We start from the raw sequence: 19,059 nt of genomic DNA on the forward strand, positions 1-19,059 counted from the left end.
CAGCGAGCGAGCAGCTGGGAAGGTCAGTTTCAAAGTAAACTTAATTTTCTTTTGTTTTCGGCGGAGACCGGGGGCTGCTGAGTAAGTAAAACCCTATATATTTGGGCTGTTTAAAATAACTTGCCTTTCATTGCAGCAGCTTATTCGGGAGCAGAGAGTGAGAGCGAGTGAGCAGCTGGGAAGGTCAGTTTCAAAGTACACTTAATTTCCTTTTGCTTTCAGCGGACCAAGGGGCTGCTGGGTAAGTAAAACCCGATATATTTGGGCCGTTTCTAATCCCGAGACACTACACCTGTAGTGTCTCCCACCCGCCCTCCTCCTCCAACCAAAAAAAAGGACTCTGTGGTGTGCAGATAAGGTAAGGCTTTTTCTATTTCTCTATTTTTTTTATCGTGTGATTGGTAAAATGTTTTCGTTCCTTTTTCATTTAACTAAGTTAAGTTTAAGATTAAAAATGGCAGGGGATCTCAGACCCGTGTCATGCTCCTCTTGCTCAATGTGGGAGCTCAGAGACACGGCTGATGTCCTTTACTCCTTCACGTGAAGGATGTGTGCCCAGCTGCAGCTCTTGTTAGACCGCATGACGGCTCTGGGGCTGCGGGTGGACTCACTTTAGAGCATCCACGATGCTGAGGAGGTCGTGGATAGCACGTTTAGCGAATTGGTCACACCGCAGATTAGGATTGCTGAGGGAGAAAGAGAATGGTTGACCAAAAGGCAGAGAAAGAGCAGGAAGGCAGTGCAGGAGTCCCTTGCGGTCATCTCCCTCCAAAACAGGTATACCGTTTTGGATACTGTTGAGGGAGATGATTCACCAGGGGAAGGAAGCAGTAGCCAGGTTCATGGCACCGTGGCTGGCTCTGCTGTTCGGAAGGGCGGGAAAAAGAGAGGAAGGGCTATAGTCATAGGGGATTCGACTGTCAGGGGAGTAGATAGGCGGTTCCGTGGTCGAAAACGAGAATCCCTAATTGTATGTTGCCTCCCAGGTGCTCAGGTCAGGGATGTCTCAGATCTGCTGCAGAACATTCTGAAGGGGAAGGGTGAACAGCCAGTTGTCGTTGTACACATAGGCACCAATGATATAGGTAAAAAACGGGACGAGGTCCGACAAGCAGAATTTAGGGAGTTAGGCGCCAAGTTAAAAAGTAGGACCTCAGAGGTAGTAATCTAAGGGTTGCTACCAGTGGCACGTGATAGTCAGAGGAGAAATGAAGGAATAGTCAGGATGAATGCGTGGCTTGAGAGATGGTGCAAGAAGGAGGGGTTCAGATTTTTGGGACATTGGGACCGGTTCTGGGGGAGGTGGGACTATTACAAATTGGAAGGTCTACACCTGGGACGGACTGGAACCAATGTCCTTGAGGGTGCTTTTGCGAATGCTGTTGGGGAGGGTTTAAACTAATGTGGTAGGGGGATGGGAACTAAATGACGAGGTCAGTGGACAGTCAGGAGGTAGTAACTAAAGCCTGTAAGAACTAGATAATGAGATCAGCATGACTAAGGGGAAGAGTAGACAGGGAGCAGATGATGAACGCAAAGGGACTGGTGGTCTGAGGTGCATTTGTTTTAATGCAAGAAGTGTAGTAGGTAAGGCAGATGAACTTAGGGCTTGGATTAGTACCTGGGAGTATGATGTTATTGCTATTACTGATACTTGGTTGAGGGAAGGGCATGATTGGCAACTAAATATCCCAGGATACCGATGCTTCAGGCGGGATAGAGAGGGAGGTAAAAGGGGTGGAGGAGTTGCATTACTGGTCAAAGAGGATATCACAGTTGTGCTGAAGGAGGGCACTATGGAGGACTCGAGCAGTGAGGCAATATGGGCAGAACTCAGAAATAGGAAGGGTGCGGTAACAATGTTGGGCTGTACTACAGGCCTCCCAACAGCGAGCCCGAGATCGAGGTACAAATATGTAAACACATTATGGAAAGATGTAGGAGCAACAGGGTGGTGGCGATAGGAGATTTTAGTTTTCCCAACATTGACTGGGATTCACTTAGTGTTAGAGGTCTAGATGGAGCAGAATTTGTAAGGAGTATCCAGGAGAGTTTTTTAGAGCAATAGGTAAATAGTCCAACTCGGGAAGGGGCCATACTGGACCTGGTGTTGGGGAATGAGCCCGGCCAGGTTGTTGAAGTTTCAGTAGGGGACTACTTTGGGAATAGTGATCACAATTCCGTCAGTTTTAGAATACTCATGGACAAAGCCGAGAGTGTTCCTAAAGGAAGAGTGCTAAATTGGGGGAATACCAACGATACCAAAATTCGGCAGGAGCTGGGGAATGTAGATTGGGAGCAGCTGTTTGAAGGTAAATCCACATGTGATATGTGGGAGGCTTTTAAAGAGTGGTTGATTAGCGTGCAAGAGAGACATGTTCCTGTGAAAATGAGGGATAGAAATGGCAAGATTAGGGAACCATGGATGACAGGTGAAATTGTGAGACTAGCTAAGAGGAAAGATAAAGCATACATAAGGTCTAGGCGGCTGAAGAAAGACGAAACTTTGAAAGAATATCGGGAATGTAGGACCAATCTGAAACGAGGAATTAAGAGGGCTAAAAGAGGTCATGAAATTTCTTCAGCAAACAGGGTTAAGGAAAATCCCAAAGCCTTTTATTCATATATAAGAAGCAAGAGGGTAACAAGAGAAAGGATTGGCCCACTCAAGGGAAAAGGAGGAAAGTTGTGCGTGGAGTCACAGAAAATGGGTGAGATTCTAAACGAGTACTTTGCATCGGTATTCACCGAGGAGAGGGACATGACGGATGTTGACGTTAGGAACAAATGTTTGATTACTCTCGGTTATGTCGGCATAAGGAGGGAGGAAGTGTTTGGTATTCTAAAAGGCATTATGGTGGACTGGTCCCCAGGTCCGGATGGGATCTATCCCAGGTTTCTGTGAGAGAGAAAATAGTTGGGGCCTTAACAGATATGTCCCTGTGTACGTGAGTGCATCTGAGAGTGTGCATGTGAGAGAGAGTGAGAGAGCTTGTGTGTGCGTGTGAGAGAGAGCATGTGTACGCATGTATTTGTGTGAGAGAGAGTGTGTGAGTGTGTCTGGGAGTGTTTGTGCGTGTGTGTGTTTGTTTGTGTGAGAGAGAGAGCCAGTGTGTTTGTGTATATGTCTGTGTGTGTGAAAGAGCGAGTGTGTGTGTGTGGCTGAGAGTGGGTGTGCGTGTATGCGTGTCAGAGAGAGAGAGAGCTTGTGCATGTCAAGTGTGTGTGTGTGTGCGTGCGTGTGAGAGCGAGAGAGAGTGTGTGTGAAAGAGAGTGTGCGTGTGTGTCAGAGGGTGTGTGTGTGTGTCTGTGTAATGCCCACTTGTAACAGCGCATGTGTCTGTGTGTGTGTGTCTGAGAGAGACAGCATGTGTACGTGTGTGTTTGTGTGAGAGAGAGAGTGTGTGTGTGTGAGAGATATAGAGAGAGGGAGTGTGTCTGAGTGTGTGTGTGTTTGTGTGTGTGAGAGAGAGATACTGTGCGTGTGTGTGTGTGTGTGTGTGTGTGGCAGAGATAGAGAGTGTGTGTGTGCCTGTGTGTGTGAGAGAGAGAGACAGTGTTTGTGTGTGTGTGTGTGAGTGTGTGTGTGTGAGAGAGAGAGAGAGACAGTGTATGCATATGTGTGAAAGAGAGAGTATGTGTGTGTGTGAGAGAGAGAGAGCATGTGTGTGTGTGTGACAGAGAGCGTGTATGTGTGTGTGTGCGTGTCTGAGAGTGTGTGAGCGTGTATGTATTTGGGAGTGTCTGTGTGTGGGTGTGTGCCTTTGTCTGAGAGAGTGATTGCGTGAGTGTGACGAAGATAGAGAGTGTGTGTGTGAGAGTGTGCGTGTTAGAAAGCGAAAGAGCATCTGAGTGTGAGAGAGCGTTTGTGTGTGTCTGAGAGTGTGTGTGCGTGTCTGTGCCTGTGTCTGAGAGATTGAGCTTTTCAGAGTGAGAGACTGTGTGTGCGTGTGTATGTTTGCGTGTGTGTGAGCGTGTGCACGTGTGACAGAGCATGTGTGTGTCTTAGAGCGAGTGTGTGTGTTTGTGTGTGTGTGTGTTTGTATGTGCGCGTGTGTGACCGAGCGTGTGTTTGTGAGAGAGAGAATGGGTGTGATTTGTGTGTTTGTGTGTGTGTTTGTGTGCGCGTGTGTGTGTGTGTGTGTGAGAGACAGTCGGTGTGTGTGTGTGTGTGTGTGTGTGTGTGTGTGTGAGAGAGTATGTGCACGTGTGTGTGTGAGAGTGAGAGAGACCGCGAGTATGTGTGTGTGCGTGTCCGATAGAGAGTGATGGTGTGGGAGAGAGCATGTGTGTGTGTGGGTCTGTGCCTGTGTCTGAGAGAGTGATTGTGTGTGTGGCAGAGAGAGCGAGAGAGAGTGTGTGTGTGTGCTTGTGTGTGTGTGAGCGTGTGCGCGTGTGACAGAGCGTTTGTGTGTGCATGAGAGCGAGTTTGTGTGTTTGGGTGTGAGTTTGTATGTTCGCGTGTGTTACCGAGCATGTGTTTGTGTGTTTGTGAGGGAGAGAGCGAGAGTGTGTATGTGTGTGTGAGAGTGTGTGCACAACTGACAGAGCGTGTGTGTGTCTGAGAGAGAGTGTGTGTGTGGCGTGTGTGTGTGTCAGAGAGAGAGAGAGTGTGTGTATGTGCGTGTTCCTGTCTGAGAGTGTGTGTGTGAGAGATAGTGTGTGTGTGTGTGAGAGATATAGAGAGAGGGTGTGTGTCTGAGTGTGTGTGTGTTTGTGCGTGTGAAAGAGAGATACTGTGCGTGTGTGTATGTGTGTGTGGCAGAGATAGAGAGTGTGTGTGGGCCTGTGAGTGTGTGAGAGAGAGACAGTGTTTGCGTCTGTGTGTGTGTGTGAGTGTGTGTGTGTGTGTGTGAGAGAGAGAGAGAGACAGTGTATGCATATGTGTGAAAGAGAGAGTATGTGTGTGTGTGAGAGAGAGAGAGCATGTGTGTGTGTGTGAGAGAGAGCGTGTATGTGTGTGTGTGCGTGTCTGAGAGTGTGTGAGCGTGTATGTATTTGGGATTCTCTGTGTGTGGGTGTGTGCCTTTGTCTGAGAGAGTGATTGCGTGAGTGTGACGGAGAGAGAGTGTGTGTGTGTGAGAGTGTGCGTGTTAAAAAGCGAAAGAGCATCTAAGTGTGAGAGAGCGTTTGTGTGTGTCTGAGAGTGTGTGTGCGTGTCTGTGCCTGTGTCTGAGAGGTTGAGCTTGGCAGAGTGTGAGAGTGTGTGTGCGTGTGTATGTTTGCGTGTGTGTGAGCGTGTGCACGTGTGACAGAGCATGTGTGCGTCTTAGAGTGAGTGTGTGTGTTTGTGTGTGTGTGTGTTTGTATGTGCGCGTGTGTGACCGAGCGTGTGTTTGTGAGAGAGAGAATGGGTGTGAGTTGTGTGTTTGTGTGTGTGTTTGTGTGCGCGTGAGTGAGTGTGTGTGTGAGAGACAGTCGGTGTGTGTGTGTGTGTGAGAGACAGTCGGTGTGTGTGTGTGTGTGTGTGAGAGAGTATGTGCACGTGTGTGTGTGAGAGTGAGTGAGACCGCGAGTATGTGTGTGTGCGTGTCCGATAGAGAGTGATGGTGTGGGAGAGAGCATGTGTGTGTGTGGGTCTGTGCCTGTGTCTGAGAGAGTGATTGTGTGTGTGGCAGAGAGAGCGATAGTGTGTGTGTGTGTGTGTGCTTGTGTGTGTGTGAGCGTGTGCGCGTGTGACAGAGCGTTTGTGTGTGCATGAGAGCGAGTTTGTGTGTTTGGGTGTGAGTTTGTATGTTCACGTGTGTGACCGAGCATGTGTTTGTGTGTTTGTGAGGGAGAGAGCGAGAGTGTGTATGTGTGTGTGAGAGCGTGTGCACAACTGACAGAGCGTGTGTGTGTCTGACAGAGAGTGTGTGTGTGGCGTGTGTGTGTGTCAGAGAGAGAGAGAGTGTGTGTATGTGCGTGTTCCTGTCTGAGAGTGTGTGTGTGGGAGAGATAGCGTGTGTGTGTGTTTCAGAATGTCAGTGTGTGGGTGTGTGACTTCGTCTGAGAGAGTGATTACATGTGTGACAGAGAGAAAGTGTGTGTGTGTGTGTGTGTGTGTGTGTGTGCGCGCGAGAGAGAGAGAGAACACGAGAGAGAGTGTGTGTTTGTGAGAGTACGCGTGTGAGACAGCGAAAGGGCAAGTATGTGTGACAGAGAGAATGTGTGTGTCTGAGAGAGTGTGTGTGTGTGTGTGTGTGTGTGCGTGTGTCTGTCTGTGTTTGTGTATATGTGCTTGTATATGTGTCTGCCTCAGTGCCTGGTGTCTGATCGATGTGTGTGTGCGTGTGTGTGTGTGCCTCTTTTGTGTATGTTTTTCTGTGTGTGCGTAGGTGTGTTTGTGCGTGTGTGTTATATCCGTTTGGTTCAGTGTCTGTGGTCTTATCGGTCTGTATGTGTGAGTGTGTGTGTGTGTGTGTGTGTGTGTGTGATTGTTTGTATATTTGTCTGTCTCAGTGCCTGCGAACTGACCGGGGGGTGTGTGTGATTGTATATCTGTCTGTCTCAGTGCCTGCGAACTGACCAGGGGGTGTGTGTGTTTGTATATCTGTCTGTGTCAGTGCCAACAGTCTGACTGGTGTGTGTGTGTGTGTGTGTGTTTTTGTATTTCTGTCTGCCTCAGTGCCTGCGTTCTGATCGGTGTGTCTGTGTTTGTATATCTGTCTGCCTCAGTGCCTGCGTTCTGATCGGTGTGTGCATGTGTTTGTATATCTGTCTGCCTCAGTGCCTGGGGTCTGATCGGTATGTATATGTCTATCTGTCTGCCATAGTGCCTGGTGTCTGATCGGTATGTGTTTGTACATCTGACTGTCTCAGTGCCTGGGGTCTGATCGGTGTGTGTGTGTGTTTGTATATCTGTCTGCCTCAGTGCCTGGTGTCTGATCGGTATGTGTGTATTTTTATACCGGACTGCCTCAGTTACTGTGGTCTGATCGTGTGTGTGCGTGTTTGTATATCTGTCTGCCTCAGGGACTGTGGTCTGATCGGTGTGTGTGTGTGTGTATTTCTTTATCTGCCTGCCTTATTGTCATGGGCGTGATCGGTGTGTGTATGTGTTTGTATAATGTCTGCCTCAGAACCTGTGGTCTGATCGGTGTGTGTGTGTGTCTTTCTTTATCTGTCTGCCTCCGTGCCTGCGTTCTGATCGGAACGTGTATGTGTTTGTATATCTGTCTGCCTCAGTGCCTTGTGTGTGATCGGTGTGTGTGTGTTTGTATATCTGTCTGCCTCAGTGCCTGTGAACTGACCGGGGTGTGTGTGTGCTTGGATATCTGTCTGTCAGTGCCAGCAGTCCGACTGGTGTGTGTGTGTGTGTGTGCGTGCGTGTGTGTGTGTGTGTGTGTGTGTGTGTGTGTTTGCATGTCTGTCTGCCTCAGTCCCTGGGATCTGATCGGTGTATGTCTGTGTTTGCATATATGTCTGTCACAGTGCCTGGTGTCTGCTCGGTGTCTGTGTGTGTGTGTGTGTGTGTGTGTGTGTGTGTGTGTGTGTGTGTGTGTGTGTGTGTGTGTGTGTGTGTGTGTGTGTGTGTGTGTGTGTGTGTGTGTGTGTGTGTGTGTTGTACATCTGTCAGCCTCTGTGCCTGCATTCTCATCGGTGTTTGAGTGTGGGTTTGTAAATCTGTCTGCCTCAGAACCTGCGGTCAGATCGGTGTGTGCATGTGTTTATATATCTGTCTGTCTCAGTGCCTTGGGTCTGATCGATGTGTGTGTCTGTTTGTGTAGCTGTCTGCCTCAGAGCCTGCGATCTAATCGGTGTGTGTGTGTGTGTGCGTTTGTCTATCAGTATGCCTCAGAGCCTGCGGTCTAATCGGTGTGTGTATGTGTTTGTCTATCTCTCTGCCTCAGTGCCTGTGTTCTGGTCCGTATGTGTCTGCGTGTGTTTGTATATCTGTCTGCATCTGTGCCTGGGGACTGATCGGTGTATGTGTGTTTGGAAATCTGTCTGTCTCAGTGCCTGGTGTCCAATTGGTGAGTGTGAATGTTTGTATATCTGTCTGCATCTGTGCCTGGGGACTGATCGGTGTATGTGTGTTTGGAAATCTGTCTGTCTCAGTGCCTGGGGTCTGATCGGTGTGTGTGTGTGTCTGTTTGTATATCTGTCTGCCTCAGTGTCTGGTGTCTGATCAGTGTATGTGTGTGTGCTTGTATCTCTGTCTGCCTCAGTGCTTTGCGTCTGATCACTGTATGTGTGTTTTTGTATATCTGTCTGCCTCAGTGCCTGGGGTCTGATCGGTGTGTGTGTGTGTTTGTCTTTGTATATCTGTCTGTCTCAGTGCCTAGGATCTGATCGGTGTGTGTGTGTGTTTGTACATCTGTCTGCCTCAGTGCCTGTGGTCTGATCTGTCTTTGCTTATGTTTGTAAATCTGTCTGCCTCAGAACCGGCGGTCTGATCGGCGTGTGTGTGTGCATGTGTTTATATATCTGTCTGCCTCAGTGCCTGGGGTCCGATCGATGTGTGTGTCTGTTTGTAAAGCTATCTGCCTCAGAGCCTGCGATCTAATCGGTGTGTGTGTGTTTGTATATCAGTATGCCTCAGAGCCTGTGGTCTAATCGGTGTGTGTATGTGTTTGTATATCTCTCTGCATCAGTGCCTGTGTTCTGATCGGTGTGTGTCTGCGTGTGTTTGTATATCTGTTTGCCTCGGTGCCTGCTGTCTGATCGGTGTGTGTCTGCGTGTGTTTGTATATCTGTCTGCATCAGTGCCTTGTGTCTGACTGGTGTGTCTGTCGGCGTCAGTGCCTGGATCTGATCGGTGCTTTTTTGTGTTTGTACATCTGTCTGCCTCAGTGCCTGAGGTCTGAGCGGCGTGTGTGTGTTTGTTTGTATATCTGTCCGTCTCAGTGCCTGGGGTCTTATCGGTGTGTGTGTTTCTGTGTTTGTATATCTGTCTGTCTCAGTGCCTGGGGTCTTATCGGTGTGTGTTTGTTTGCAAATCTGTCTGCCTCAGAGCATACGTTCTGATCGGTGTGTATGTGTTTGTATATCTGTCTGCCTCACTGCCTGGGGTCTGTTCGGTGTCTGTATGTGTTTGTATATCTTCTGCCTCAGTGCCTGGATTCTGATTGGTGTCTGTATGTGTTTATATATATCTCTGCCTCAGTGTCTGGGGTCTGATCGATGTGTGTGTGTATGTGTGTGTATTTGCATATCTGTCTGCCTCAGTGCCTGCGGGCTGACCTGTGTTAGTGTGTGTGTTTGTATATCTGTATGTTTCAGTGCCTGGGGTCTGATTGGTGTATGTGGTTCGGGTCATTGGCCGGCCTGGAAGGACCCGCTGAGGGGGATTGGACGTGTGGACATCAAGCCCAGGGTTTGGGGTATACTGGGAGCTTCATTGTTTGCATCTGCGGCCTTCTGTGGTCCACAGATTTCCCATGGAGGAGAGAGACTGCCCAAGCCCGCAGGGAGGGCACCACGTTTTTCAAGGTGCCCTGTCCACCTGGCGGCGTTACCCCCGCCGCTGGTTAAAAACAGTGGTGGCGGGAAGAGGTCCTGAAGTGGGTACTTAAGGGAGGTCCTTGTCGGCCTATCCCCGATCCCGGCAAGATCACTTGGTGATGAGGTTACGACAGGCCCTCTGACCCCACCACCCATCTCCATTCTCTGGCCCTCCCGCCTCCAATCTCAACTCAGGGGCCCCATAAAATCCAGCCCAGGTAGTGGTGAGACCATGGAGGAATTTGAAAGCAATAATGAGATATTTAAAATAAAGACAGCCAATGGAGTTAAGCGAGGGAAGGAGTGATAGGTGAACGGTAGTTATTGTGAGTTAACGCTTCAGCAGAAGAGTTTTGGATGACCTGTTGTTTACAGACAGTCGAATGTGGGAGATCGGCAGGAGGCCATTGGAATGGTGAAGTCTGGAGGGAATGAACGAATGAATGACGCTTTTGACCAGGGGAGCTGAGACAGGGTGACGTCACGCGATGTTATCGAGAACATTTTTGTCCGGTATTCAGGAGAACTTCTTTGGCCAGTATGTAGCAGATCCAACAACAGAAGGTGCAGTTTTAGACTTAGTTTTAGGAAATGAAGATGGGCAGGTGGAAGGAGTGACAGTGGGAAAGCATTTCGGTGATATTGATCATAATTCAGTCAGTTTTAACATAATTAGGGAGTTCTCACTTGGGGCAAGGCCAATTTTACTAAACTGAGGATTGATTTAGTGGAAGTGGACTGGAAACAGCTACTTGAAGGTAAATCAGTGTCAGAGCAGTGGGAGGCATTCAAGGGGAAGATTCAAGAGCTTCAGGGTATTACGAAAAAAAAAAGGAAAATAAGGGTGAGGCAGCCAAATCGACAGCTCCACGGATGACAATGAGCCTGCAGGGTAAGATGAGGCAGAAAAGGACAGCTTATATCCGACACTGAGGACTCAATACTACAGAAAACAGAGATTATCGAAAGTGGAGGGGTGTAATCTAAAAGTAAATTAGGAAATCAAAGAGAGAGCATGGAAGAACATGAGCAAGCAAAATCAAGGTGAACCCAAGGAAGCTTTTTCAATACATTAAGAGTAAAAGGATAACTAAGGGGAGAGTAGGGCCCATAATAGACCAACAAGGTAACCTATGTGTAGGGGAGGAAGATATTGGTATGGTTCTCAATGAATAATTTGTGTCGAACTTAACAAAAGAGGGGGACGATGCAGATATTGCAGTTAGGGAGGAAGAGTGTGAAGTATTGGATGTGGTAAACATAGGGAGAGAGGAAGTATTAATGGGATTAATACCCTGAAAGTTGATAAATCACCAGATCCGGATGAAATATACCCCAGGTTGTTAAAAGTAGCAAGAGAGGAAATAGCAAAGGGTCTGACCATCATTTTCCAGTCCTCACGGGATACAGCTGTGGTGCTGGCAGATTGTAGAACTGCTAACATTGTACCACTGTTTACAAAGGGAGCGAAGGATAGACCGAATAATTAAAGGCCAGTCAGTCTAACCTCAGAGTGGGAAAATTACTGGAATCTATTCTGAGAGACAGGATAAACTGTCACTTAGAAAGTCATGGATTAAGAAAGGATAGTCTGCATGGATTTGTTAAGGGAAGATCGTGTCTGACCAACTAGCATGAATGTTTTCAAGAAGTAACAAGGAAGATAGATAAGGGTCGCGCAGTTGATATGGTCGGCATAGATTTTAGTAAGGCTTTTGACAAGGTCCCATCGAGAAGGCTGGTTAACAAAATCAAATCCCATAGGATCAAGTGAAATGCAGTAAGGTGGATACAAAATCGGCTAAGTGGCAGGAAGCAAATAGTAATTGTTAACGGATATTTTTGCGACTGGAGGGCTGTTTCCAGTGCCATTACTGGTTCCCTGCTTTTTGTGGTATATATTAACGATTTGGACGTAGATATAGGGGGCATGATCAAGACATTTGCAGACGACAGAAAGATTGGTCATGTGGTAAATAGCGAGGAGGGTAGCTGCAGGCTGCAGGAAGATATTGATGTTCTGGTCAGATGAGTAGAAAGTGGCAAATGGAATTCAACTTGGAGAAGTGTGAGGTAATGCATTTGGGGGGTCAAACAAGGCAAAGGAATACATGATTAATGGGGAAATACTGAGATGTGTAGAGGAAATGAGGGACCTTGGAGCGAATGTCCACCTACCCTAAAGGTAAGAATACAGGTCGATAAGGTGGTTAAGAAGGCATATGGAATCCTTTCCTTTATTAGCTGAGATATATAATTTAGGAGCAATGAGGGTATGCTGGAACTGTATAAATCAACAGTCAGGCCACAACTTAAGTACTGTGTGCAGTTCTGGTCACTTCATTACAGAAAATATATAATTGCACTAAGAAGGGTACAGAGGAGATTTATGAGGATGTTGCCAGGACTGGAAAAATGCAGCCATGAGGAAAGATTGGATAAGCTGATGTTGTTCCCCTTGGAACAGAGAAGACTGAGGCGAAATCTGATTGAAATGTGCAAAATTATGAGGGGCTTGGGTAGAGTTCAGTGACTAGGGGACATAGATTTAAAATGATTGGTAAAAAAAGAATTAGAGGGGAGATGAGGCGAAAAATCACCCAGAGTGTGGTGGGGGTCTGGAACTCACTGTCTGAAAGGGTAGTTGAGGCTGAAAACCTGAACTCATTTTAAAGGAGTCTTCATGCACCTCAAGTGCCGTAATCTGCAGGGCTACGGACCAAATACTGGAAGGTGGGATTCGGCTTGTGGGATTGTTATTTGGCCGACAGAGACACAATGGGCCAAATGGCCTCTTTCTGTGTTAAAATCATTCTATGATTTTCTATGAGTTTTCAATGATTTTCTGGGTAGTGATAGGCTGTTTTAGTGAAGGTGTGTAGATGTGGTCAGAAGGTCATCTCGGGGTAAAATATGACACCAAGGTTTGAACAGTCTGGTTTAGTCTCACAGAGTTGCCAGGGAGAGGAATGGAGTCGGTGGTTAGGGAAGGAAGTTTGGAGCGGGGACTGAAAACAATGTCTTCAATCTTCTCAAATTTGAATTGCCACAGCAAATGTGTGAGGTAATACATTTTAGAAGGATGTATGTGGATAGACAACACAAGCTACATGTTACAACTGTAAAGGGAGTGCAAGAACAGAGAGACCTGGGGAGTTTATGTGTAAATCGTTGAAGGTCACAGGAGGGGTTAACAAAGCAGTCAATTAAGCATATGACACCCTGGGCTTTAGAAATAGAGGCATAGAAAATAAAACTTGGAAGTTATGTTAAATCTATATAAAACACATCCCAGTACATGACACATGGAACAACAGAATTTGCTTCTCCCTGCTGAAGGAGAAAATGATGAAATAGATGTTCACCCTCACCTCCAAGAATTATCAATGGACAACACACAGGCGTAGTAACTACTGGTCAGTTAGTTTAACATCAATGATGAGTAAGATTTTGCAAACAATAATCAGGGAAAAAGGGCAATACACACTTGGAGAAGTTTGAGTTAATTCAGGATAGCCAGCATAGATTTACAAAAGGAAGGTCATGCTTGACTAATCTAATTGAATTTTTTGATGATATAACAGAGAAAGTTGATGAAGGGAATGTGATGGATGTTGTCTATATTGGTTTGAAGAATGTGTTTGATAAAGTACCACATAAAAGGTTAATTACCAACATTGAGTCTCATGGCATGGGAGGGTCAGTTTCCAATTGGCTAAAACAGATGGATAATGTACAGAAAACAGTGTGTCATAGTAAATGGCTGTTGTTCAGACTGGAGGATGTTAGACAGGGGCGTTCTCACAGGATCAGTGCTAGGGTCACCGTTCTATTTTGCTGTGTATAAATGAATTGGATCTTGGAATACAGAGCAGAATTTCAAAATCTGTCTCCGATACCAAACATTAGGCTGTGACAAACAGTGAGTATGTCCAGAACCATCTGTGACAGGACATAGATAGTGAGTAGAATGGGCAGACAAGTGGCAGATAGAAGTGTGAGACAAGTGTGAGACAAGTATGAGTTGATGCATTTTGACAGAAAGGATAGGAAGGCAATATAGAATTAATAGCACTGTTGTAAACAGTGTGCAGGAACATAGAGATCTTTGGGTGCATGTGTATCCATCTTTAAAGGTGACAGGACATATTGAAAGAGTGGTTAGCAAAACACATATAATCTTACATTACAGAAAGAGAGGTATTGAGTACACAAGCCGACAAGTTATGATAAACGTTTAAAAATCTCTGCTTATGTCTCAGCTGGACTATTGTGAAGGTCCTTGAAATGGTTCATCGGATGGAAGAAGGACAAGGGTGCCCGGTTGAATGTTTTGGACAAGAAATGCAGTGGGGATATGTGGAAAAATGTTTTCATGCAGCGGGTGTTAATGATCTGGAACTCACTGCCCACAAGTGTGGTGGAAGCAGAGACAATCAGTGACTTCAAACGAAAGCTGATGGGCACGTGAAGGAAATTGATTTGTTACAGGGATTGAGTGGGGCAGTGTGACTGACTGGATTGCTCCATGTGGAGCCAGCATTGGCATGATGGACCGAATGACCTACTTCTGTGCCGTAAATGACTCTATCACTCTCTGTGACTCAATGTTGGAAATGTCTCCGACTCCTGTCTGGAAAGATCCAGATACATGGAGTCTCAATGAAACTTTTACCTTCGCGGCCACTGAGAGCTCCGTCCTCACCCTGGTGTGAGACTCCAGGTCATGTTCCAGGAGATGACACAGCACTGTGACCACCTCCTTATTGAATCAGACTCACCTCACACCCTGCTCCAGGATTGGTGTAGGTATTCAAAGTGCTTTTTGTCAAACCCGGGGTCGGTAGGGCAGAGTCCCTCTTCCTCCCTCTTTACAGAGATTCCCTTTCTGCAGCCTCTGCTGCATTTGTTGCTCATGGTACTGACCCAGAGACACTGTAACTACAGTCGCCATACCTCGTGCAGAGTTGGGTAAACAAATCCTCTGTCCTCCCTGAATGTCTGCAGCAGCTCACAGCACAACCTCCAGTAAACCATCCACAGCACCTCTTCTAACTATACAATAGCAGAAGTAAGTCAAAAGCCCCTCACCAGTCAGTTGGATGCCTGGTCCTTTTAAATAACACTGGAAGGGGTTCCTCGTGCTGCTGAATGTATGCTCAGCTGAGAGTGACTAACACAGGTGGTCAGTGGGCATGCACAGACCAACATTCAAAGAAGTACATCAACACTGTCGGGCGAGTGCACTGACGTCCTTTTGAACCCCTCCTTACGCTAACTGCACATACATGGCATGCCCGGTCAAGACCCCTGCCCAGCATGGGGCGTTGTGTTGGCCACTCTGTAAGTGGCTGGCTGTGCAGATCGCATCATTTTATGAATCAAGGTTTCTGTAACGTTGGCAGCAGCGTGAAAAACACAGCCGGGGGAGATCGAGAGAGAAAGCAACTCACTTTGAAAGGGGAATTGGAAAAAGATTTGAAAGCATAAGATTTTCAAGAATATGTGAAATGGACTGGGGAATGGGACTGATTGGAGCGGTAAGGCCATGGAGGGATTCAAACACAAGAATGAGAATCTTAAAATTAAGGTGCTGCCAGACCGAGAGCCAGTGTAGTTCAGTGAGCCCAGGGGTGATGGGTGATCGGGATTTGGTGTGAGTTAGGATACAGGCAGCAGAGTTCAGGATGGTCTGTGGTTTATGGCTGTTTATAACTGGGAGGGTGACCAGGATAGAGTTGGAATAGTCAAGGGTGGATTTACTCGAGGCACAGATGAGGGTTTTAGTGCAGCACATGGGCTGACGCAAAGGTGGAGACAGGTGATACTACAGAGGTGGTAGTAGGCAGGGTTGTTGATGAACAGAATATGGAGGTGAACTCAGCTCTGGTGTAAATTTAACACAGCGGTTGCAAACAGTTTACTCCAGCCTCAGACATTGGGCAAGGAGGGGAATGCAGACAGTGGATTGGGAGTGGTATTTGTGACAGAGACAGAAGATAAAGGCTTAAGTCTTTCCAAGATTTACATGAAAAGAACACTAAATCAGTGAAATCTGGTTTATAGATCTAATAGTTGGAAAACAGAGACTTACCAGGGACATCAGTAATGGCGAGGATTGGATAGTAAATCGTTTGAATCATCTTCAGTGCATGATAGATCCGCCATTTCAATGTTATCCAAAAATAATCTGCAGTAACCAGGCTAAGGCAATCGGATAAACTCCTGTCCATTGTTGTTACATTCCAATCTATTGTTCTCAGATTATGACCCATTGTTGTAACATTCCAATCTATTGTTCTCAGATTATGACCCATTGTAACATTCCAATCGATTGTTCTCAGATTCTGACCCATTGTTGTAACATTCCAATCTAGTGTTCTCAGATTCTAACCCATTGTTGTTGCATCCCAATCTATTGTTCTCAGATTATGATCTATCCTCTACAAATCCCTGCACTCATGGATATTTGAAAATACTGGGAGTTCCGTTTTAACGGAAGGCAAAACTCTGCAGTGATACAATTAGAGTCCATGATGACTGACATTAATTTATGTCACTGAACAAACAGTTTCAGTTCACCCCTTTCAATCCTTTTTGTACCACAATAAAGTAGAAGATTTACCCCGTCTGGGAGGGCTGCATGAGTGTTGCTGAGGGGAAGGCATGGTGGAAATAGCACAGGCACTGGCCAGAATCTTTCAATCCGCCTTGGGTGTGTGAGTGTTATCAGAGGACTGGAGGGCTGTAAATGTTGCATCCAGTTTACAAAATGAGACATTAGATAAATCCTGTAACTACTGACCTGTCTGTCATCTGTCGGTGGTTGGAAATTTCGAGAGGCTGTAACCCAGTTCAAAAATCTATAATTCTTGGAAAAACATTGGATAATATATGACAAACAGCATGGATAGGTTAAGGGAAAATCATGTCTGATAATCTTGATCAAGTTCGTTGATGACATAACTGTCAGTGTTAATGAGAGTAGTGTGCTTCCTGTTATGTATATGGACTTTCAAAAGGCCTGTGATCAAATGACATTTCATAGACTTGTTATGAAATATGGAGCACGTGGATTAATGTGACAGTGATAGTGTGGATATGACACTGACTCAGGGACAGAAAGCAGAGAGAAGTGGTGAACAGTCATTGTTCAGACTGGGGGAGGGGGAGTATACAGTGCTGTTTCTCATGGGTCAGTATCAGAACCAGTGCTGTTCCTGACATATAGATAGATATACAAACGACACAGGCGAATATGTTAAAAAAAGTCATTTCAACTCTTGCAGATGACATGAAACTCAGAAATAAAGGTGGCAAAGCTGCAGACCACAGGATTATCCAACCTCACAGACCTTGTTTTACTTATCCTTCACTCTAATCCAACACAAATTTATTTCTCACTCTGTAACTTTTATGTGAGTGACTTTCATGTAAGTATGTGCTTGAATGTGCTGCGTATATTTTTATGATTTTATTTAGATTCAGTTTGTTACGTAAAATAAACTCACCTCTTGTTTAAACTCACGAAGACCTGGCCGATTGGTTCTTCCACGATCACAACAAAGGTAAAAGGTAAAATACTCACTGAGCTATAGAGTCATAGAGTTATACTGCACAGAAACAGGCCCTTCAACCTATCGTGTCTGTGCCGTCCATCAAGCACCTATCTATTCCAATCCCATTTTCCACCACTTGGCCCAAGGCCTTGTATGCTATGGCGTTTCAAGTGCTCGTCTAAATACTTCTTAAATGTTGTGAGTGTTCCTGCCTCTACCACCTCTTCAGGCCGTGCTTCCAGATTCCAACCACCCTCTGGGTGAAAAACAAATCCTCCTGTCCCTTACTTTAAATCAATGTGCCCTGGTTATTGTCACCTCCGCAAAGGAAAAAGGTTTCTTCCTATCTATGCCCGACATACTATTGCACACCTCAATCACGTCACCCTTCAGCCTTCTCTGCTCTAAACAAAATAACCCTAGCCTATCCAGCCTCTCTTCGTGCCTGAAATGCTCCAGCCCAGGCAAAATCCTGGTGAATCTCCTCTGCACCCTCTTCAGTGAAATCACATCCTTCCTATCGTGTGGTGCCGCGAATTGTACACAGTTCTCCATCTGTAATCTAACTAGAGTTTTATACACCTCCATCATAACCTCGCAGCTCTTACATTCTTTGCCGCCGCTAATAAAGGCAAGTATCCCATATGCCTCCCTAACCACCTTGTCTACCTGTGCTGCTGCCTTCAGTGATCTATGGGCAAGTACACCAAGGTCCCTCTGACCCTCCCTACTTCCGAGGGACCTACCATCCATTGTATATTCCCTTGCCTTGCTAGTCCTCCCAAAATGCATCACCTCACACTGCTCAGGATTAAATTCCATTTGCCACTACTCTGTCCATTTTACCAGCCCATCTATATCGCCCTGTAATCGAAGGCTTTTCTCTTCAGTATTTATGACACCACCAATTTCTGTGTCATCTGTGAACGTACTGATCATGCCTCCTATCTTCATGTCTAAATCATTAATCTGCTCTACAAACAGCAAATGCTTCTGCACCCATCCCTGTGGTACACCACTGGTCACAGGCTTCCACTCACAAAAACAACCCTCGACCTTTGCGTCCTGCCACTAAGGCAATTTTGGTTGCAATTTGCCAAATTGCCCTGGAACCAATGGTCTCTTACCTTCTTAACCAATCTCCCATGCGGGAACTTATCAAAAGCCTTACTGAAGTCCATATAGACTACATCAATTGTTTACCTTCATCTACACATCTAGTCACCTCCTTGAAAAATGCAATCAAATTTAGAAACATGATCTCCCCCTGACGAAGCCATGCTGACTATCCTTGATAAATCCCTGCCTCCTCAAGTGGAGATTAATCCTGTCCATCAGAATTTTTCCCAATAGGTTCCCTACCACTGATGTTAGACTCACGGATCTGAAATTACCTGGTTTATCCCTGCTACCCTTCTTGAATAATGGTACTACATTCGCTGTCCGCCAATCCTCTGGTACCTCTCCTGTGGCCAGAGAAGTGGTAAAAACATTTGACCCAGAGGGAAAAAAATGTTAATACAGGTTTTATTGTGCTTTTCACTGCTGGAACACTAGAATGAGCTCCAGGACATCACTGCAGGAGTACCTCAGGATAGTGTCCTAGGTCCAACCATCTTCATTGGCTTCATCATTGACCTTCCTTCAATCATCAGGTCAGAAGTCGGGACGTTCGCTGATGATTGCACAATGTTCATCACCATTCGCGACTCCTCAGATACTGAAGCTGTCTGTGTAGAAATACAGCAAGACCTGGACAATATCCAGTCTTGGGCTGATAAGTGGCAAGTAACATTCGCGCCACATAAGTGCCAGGCAATGACCATCGCCAACAAAAGAGAATCTAACCATCTCCCCTTGACATTCAACGGCATTACCATCGCTGATTCCCCCACTATCAACATCCTAGGTGCTACCATTGACCGAAAACTGAACTGGAGTAGCCATATAAATACCGTGGCTACAAGAACAGGTCAGAGGCTAGGAATCCTGAGGCGAGTAACTCACCTCCTGACTCCCCAGAGCCTGTCCACAATCTACAAGGCACAAGTCAGGAGTGTGATGGAATACTCTC

The 19,059-nt window shown here is 46.2% G+C and overlaps 1 protein-coding gene across 1 annotated transcript in view; it reads right to left on the reverse strand.

Annotated features, from left to right (window-relative positions):
* Positions 1 to 15,782, reverse strand: part of LOC137381222 (probable G-protein coupled receptor 139) — a 23,233-nt gene extending 7,451 nt beyond the window's left edge. The window contains exon 1 of the mRNA XM_068053597.1: positions 15,521 to 15,782. Within this exon, the coding sequence (XP_067909698.1) occupies positions 15,521 to 15,782 (262 nt within the window). The remainder of the gene's footprint in view (positions 1 to 15,520) is intronic.
* Positions 15,783 to 19,059: the final 3,277 nt, after the last annotated feature.

The sequence above is a fragment of the Heterodontus francisci genome, chromosome 21 (genome assembly GCF_036365525.1).
Source record: "Heterodontus francisci isolate sHetFra1 chromosome 21, sHetFra1.hap1, whole genome shotgun sequence".
Lineage (NCBI taxonomy): Eukaryota > Metazoa > Chordata > Chondrichthyes > Heterodontiformes > Heterodontidae > Heterodontus > Heterodontus francisci.